This window comes from Hemibagrus wyckioides, linkage group LG27 (assembly GCF_019097595.1).
Source record: "Hemibagrus wyckioides isolate EC202008001 linkage group LG27, SWU_Hwy_1.0, whole genome shotgun sequence".
In the NCBI taxonomy this organism is placed as follows: Eukaryota; Metazoa; Chordata; class Actinopteri; order Siluriformes; family Bagridae; genus Hemibagrus; species Hemibagrus wyckioides.
In genome coordinates, this window is record NC_080736.1 from 20,175,360 (window position 1) to 20,180,633 (window position 5,274).

The following is a 5,274-nucleotide window of genomic DNA, read 5'->3' on the forward strand; positions in this document are numbered from 1 at the left end:
ACAGAGCAATTTGTGGCATGACCACAACTGGAGCACCTGACTGGCTGAACAAGGCACCGGTGCAACTGCTGGTCCTCTTCCTGGACTTGAAGTGCTGCTCCTCCTCTACATGCTGCTTGAGAAGGGCCTGGTATTGAGTCTGGTGGATGCCAGAGAGGAATTTGATCTGCTAGTGGTCTTGACAACATCTGCTACCTTTATTTTATTAACATTTTAAGATGCTGCTGTATAAAAACACAGTTATCATTTCAAATGTGTACATCATTCTGTCCTGCCAAAACACCCATAAGATCAATTTTATTCTTGTACATGGAAACATTTTAAACATCGGACAGTAACACATCAGGCAAAATAGAATTTCTGTACAGGGAGGTGTGTGTTCCTTACTTTATCATCATTTTATTCTAGTTTACAAGACATAAAAATAACAAATGCTGAGGACATCAGACAAAGTATTTAAAATGTTTAAATAACTAAATACAAAGACATTAACAACAATTTTAGTCAACATTACAGAACCGATTGAACGGACACAAATGTCTTCTTGAGACAGAAATTCTTTTTGCAACTTCAGTCCTTAAACAAACATCCTTTTGCACAAACACACACTTATAGAGTACACACTTACTCCCAGAGACTGTGGTTGCAGGTTGTTTCACTTCTGTAAAATGCACAAATTAAGATAAAATATGTAATAAGGTTATAAATAAATGTTAAAATAATGTATATAAAATATAAATAATGCCATAAATAATAATGTTGGTGTAAGAGTTTAGAGAAGTAAAAACTCTATCAATGGCAGCACAGATGCACAGACACACACACATAAGTACACACACCGTGGGTGTATTTATCAGACTGAAAACGATTTCATTTGTTCACAGAAGCATTTACAGATAAAATGCCGTACTGATGACAATCCTATAATTTGGGAGAAAACATTTATATCCTTATCATCTTCCTGACTGTAATTTTATTCATGAAAAAAACCTAATGTAAACCTAAATTGACTTCAAAACATATAACATCACGCTTTACTACACTTACATATACACATTATGTATATTCATATACAAGTTAAAATCTCCGATATTAAAAACAATTAAAGAAAGCAAGCCAACACAAATCCAGAAACAAAGACAAATAAGACCAGACCCACAATTAAGACAAAAGCAATACTGTCCAATGTAAAGTTTTATTCTCTGTGCGTATGTTATGAGCCTTTGGTCTATTATTTGCCTATTCATGAAACATGTTGTAAGACTGTTGACCTTGTGTTTGGATCGAATTAAACTTCAGCATATGGAACATCAAATGCAGACACACGCAGACGCATGCAGACACACACTTACTTACCCTCAGTGTATCATAATCAGAGCACATGGGTGCAGGGTTCAGGGTGGTGTAAGTGTCACTGGCAGAGCTTTTAATATTCTAGTGGGGACATGAGAATTTAAAGAAACAATACACACACACACACACACACACACACACTCAACACACTCTCCTTCATACACACCCACACACACAGAAAGACTGTATACTTACTTGCAGTGTGTCATATTCTGGGGACACAGTCATGAGGTTCAGCGCTGTGTATGTGTCATCTCCAGGCGTTGGAACACACTGAGAGAATTGAAGAGAAAACCTCTTTAGTTTTTATTCAATAACAGATTCATAGGAACTTTAAGAAGATTAAAACATGAAATTCTCTCTCTAGTACCTGAGTGTCTCTTTCTTCTCTTTTCTTCCTCCTGTTCACACAAAGGACACAAAAACCAGGCTGTTCAATCTGTTCCTGCTTAATTCGTCTGATGTTTAACATTGGATTATGATTCTGGTAACAAAAAGAATTCAGTCACTCACTTAACACACAGGACGGCGATAAGAAGAGAGAGAAGCAGGAACAAGTGCAGCAGCAGCTCCCCATACAGCATACAGCTTCCACACTACAGCGTGGTTCTCTTCATCACTTAAATAAACTTTTAGCACATGGACAACTGTTAGTGTTACAGGAAACCTTGTTGACAGACAAATTATTTATTTAATTCTTTTGTAAAAGCAGAAGTGATTAAAGTGATTACTGTTCTCTGGTCATGTCACCAAGGAATTGCAAAAAAAATTTTTTAAAAATGCAAATTTAAACATAAACTTCTCTTTTCTAAAAATGGTAGAAAACCCGATAGTACAAAGCACTGTGCTATATATACATTAACCCCCCCCCCCCCCCGACACACACACACACACACACACACACAACACACACAAACACACAGTGCGCAATGCCTCATAAGCAATCCTGGATTTTCCATCTTTACTTATTTGACTGAAACCTAAGTCCAAAGTGACTTACAAATAAAACATAATCCAAAGCAAGCAAAAAGCTTTTTAAGATAAAGTTAAGTACCACCAGAACCTGAGCTACCACAACCTTCTAGATAATGACTGATTCTCACGTTGTTCAGGAGAGCGGAGATCCTCATGTCCTTTCACAGCACAGGAGTAGTTCCCTGCATCTTTGCTGAAGAAGAGGTAGAGTTTGTTGTGTTTGGTGAGTTTATCAGTAACAGGCTGTCCGTTCTTGTACCACAGGTAAGTGGGGCTGTTGGACAGAGTGCAGGACGTGATGCAGCTCAGCGTTACTGTCGTCCGTTCTTCTGATGACCCTGCATAGTGACTCAGTCTTACCTGCAGATCTGAACGTGCACAAAATAAAGGAACAGGATTTAACAGATGTACAATGATGCAGAGAGACCAGATGTAGAGACAGTTAAGTGGGGGATATTAACCTGTAACATTAAGAACCACTCCAGGTCTACCAGATAATCGGTTAGATGTATAAACTACTCTAAGCCGATATTCTCCAGAGTCGTTCTTTCTCAGCTGGTTCATTTTCAGAGCGCAGTTTCTGTCTTGCTTCACATATTCAACTCGATTAGTAAACTCATGCTTCAGGTCCTTGAAGTCCTTAGAAGAATGCCAGAATACTTCTTTAACACTCTGTCCACTGGAAAACATGTAATTTCCAGCAATTTCCACTGAAGACCCTTCCAAAACACAGACTCTCTTGTCTGGGTAGGTCACGTTCAAACAGTTCCTTCCAACACCTGAAATGGTAACAGGTCATGAAGAGATGGTTTAAAATTGATTTTTAAAGCTTCAGCCTCCATAAACCATAACAGCAGTAAGTTTTCGCTGCCTACCTGCTGATTGTTTGATTGATTGATTGATTGATTCTCACAATTGCACATTGCATTAGGTTCAATTAGTTACAGCTCGACATTATGTTTATACGAGAGTGTTGTATGTGAGTGTTTCTTCACTTAACATGTTTTGATATTCAAACCATGTAGGGACTTTGCAAAACTAACCCAAAAATATTTCCATTGCAGCAAAATGAATACTCACACAGAGAAGGAGCTCGAATCTCGTTATAGCCGTGAACAGAGCAGGAGTAACTGACTTCTTCATCATTGCTTAAAGGGAAAGTTCCCTGGGTGTCTTTGTTATCCTGTATGTATTGTCCATCCTTGTACCAGTAGTATACATTAGCAGCAAAGGTTAGATGACAGGAAGTGTGGCAGATTAGAGCTTTATTTTTGTAGTCACGGATCACCTGCAGGTCTAAATGAAGTTAAAGGTGAATATTTCATCACAGACATGTACAACAACACAGTTTATTCCGGACTAGCTGCTCTGTTACCTGTAACTGTCAGAGTAACTCCAGCTGAGCTCACGTATTTCTCTCCTTTATCCGTAATGAGCATGAAGCGATATTCCCCCGCGTCTCTCTCTCTCAGGTCTGTTATTGTAAGAGTCGATCTTGAGTTTGTCACCTCTGTGTAATTCACACGTCCGGCGTAGTCGGAGTCTAAAGCTAAATCCTCTGGATGTTCCTCCTCCCTCCATTTAGCCTTGTCCTTGAAGCTGAACCAGAATCCAGTGGTGGTGATGATATTTGAGTAAGAGCACGTCAGGTTTACAGACGACTCCCTCAGAGCACAGATCTTCTCATGACTGCATGACACTTTCAGGTTCTGGATCCCTGACACTGAAACTGAATCGTTTACATGAAATATTAAAATATAATTAAAACAGCTTTATGTTTGTTATGAACACAGTTTCCTTTGAGGGAGATAAAAAGTCTCTCAGCAACATAACAAAGCTGCATTTTGTTCCCTTTTCTCCTTCAAGAGTAGAAAAAATGGCAGCTGGTGAGGGTGCGCTGGTATAAGAGCAATAAAACGTACAGTCTGTCACTGTGATTCGTTACTGATATCACCTATCAGGTCTGGTGAACTATGACGGATTATACCACTACGAATTACACAACCGCTCAGCAGCTGTGGTGTAGATACACAGAGGATTAATGGTTTAAACCAGTGAAATATTTTACACATCCGAAAGGTTACTTGTAGATAATTAACGCAACACACAGAACAAAAGTGTATTATATATACAGTTTATGAACACTATTATGTAAAAAATAATAATAATAATCTTATTCACTGTCAAAAGATATGATTTTGCTTTTTTTTACAAATTTTTATAAACAGTCACAGGAGTCTTTAGATGCCACTTTTAACCTCCCTAAACCTCAAATAATTGTCCCTTGTCACCTATAGTACATTTTTATTCAGGGCTGATTAAGTGGATGTTTAGTTCTTTAGTTTAGACTTTTGAGACAAAGTCCCACAGAGCCAACATATACCATATAACAGAGACAGGTTCATATTAACAGGTGACGAAAAGAGCAACCCTACCTGTAATATTCAACAACAGGATCAGCAGCAGCAACATTCTGGATTCAATGTCTATAGTTCCACTTAGAGAGCTGAAAAACTGGAAGAACATATGCTTACTTTTGGATCTTCTTGTAAAGATATATTTGAGGAAGTGGACAATGATATGATGATGGTGTGTGTGTCTTATGAGGGAGTGAACATGTAATTAAAGGGAAGTAAAAAGGTTGACGTAAACCTATACACACACTATTTAAATTTCAGTATTGAACATTTAGAAAATATGTATTATTTATGTATTACATGTATTTACTGTAAAAAGTACACCAATACACCATTTTGTAATTTTCTTTGTCAAACCACAGCAAAAGATTGCAAAACCAGTTGTGAAGTAAAAGGAAAATATGAAGCAATAGCTAGTGTTTTTCCCACAGACGATTGTCTGAATACAGCTGTGTTTAAACCTCATAGAAAATGTGGCCCAAACATCATACTTCAGTGCTTTTAGATCAAATTTAGTCTCTCTCTCATA

The 5,274-nt window shown here is 37.8% G+C and overlaps 1 protein-coding gene across 1 annotated transcript; it reads right to left on the bottom strand.

The window, feature by feature from the left end:
* Nucleotides 1-343: 343 nt before the first annotated feature.
* Nucleotides 344-4,877, bottom strand: LOC131347726 (uncharacterized). Its single transcript, XM_058382081.1, has 10 exons — nucleotides 4,764-4,877; nucleotides 3,704-4,057; nucleotides 3,409-3,624; nucleotides 2,790-3,107; nucleotides 2,457-2,696; nucleotides 1,867-1,982; nucleotides 1,724-1,754; nucleotides 1,549-1,626; nucleotides 1,357-1,434; nucleotides 344-661 (listed from the first exon to the last, which is right to left on the bottom strand). The coding sequence occupies exons 1-6, from the start codon at nucleotides 4,852-4,854 to the stop codon at nucleotides 1,867-1,869; spliced, it is 1,335 nt and encodes a 444-aa protein (XP_058238064.1). The 5' UTR covers nucleotides 4,855-4,877; the 3' UTR covers nucleotides 344-661; nucleotides 1,357-1,434; nucleotides 1,549-1,626; nucleotides 1,724-1,754.
* Nucleotides 4,878-5,274: the final 397 nt, after the last annotated feature.

Excerpts from the sequence above, each read along its gene's own strand:
- LOC131347726 (XM_058382081.1), bottom strand. The coding sequence starts at position 4,854 with ATGTTCTTCCAGTTTTTCAGCTCTCTAAGTGGAACTATAGACATTGAA. Across the intron at positions 3,625-3,703 it reads AGTTACTCTGACAGTTACAG|ACCTGCAGGTGATCCGTGAC; the intron begins GTAACAGAGCAG and ends AACTTCATTTAG. Across the intron at positions 2,697-2,789 it reads AGTGGTTCTTAATGTTACAG|ATCTGCAGGTAAGACTGAGT; the intron begins GTTAATATCCCC and ends GTGCACGTTCAG.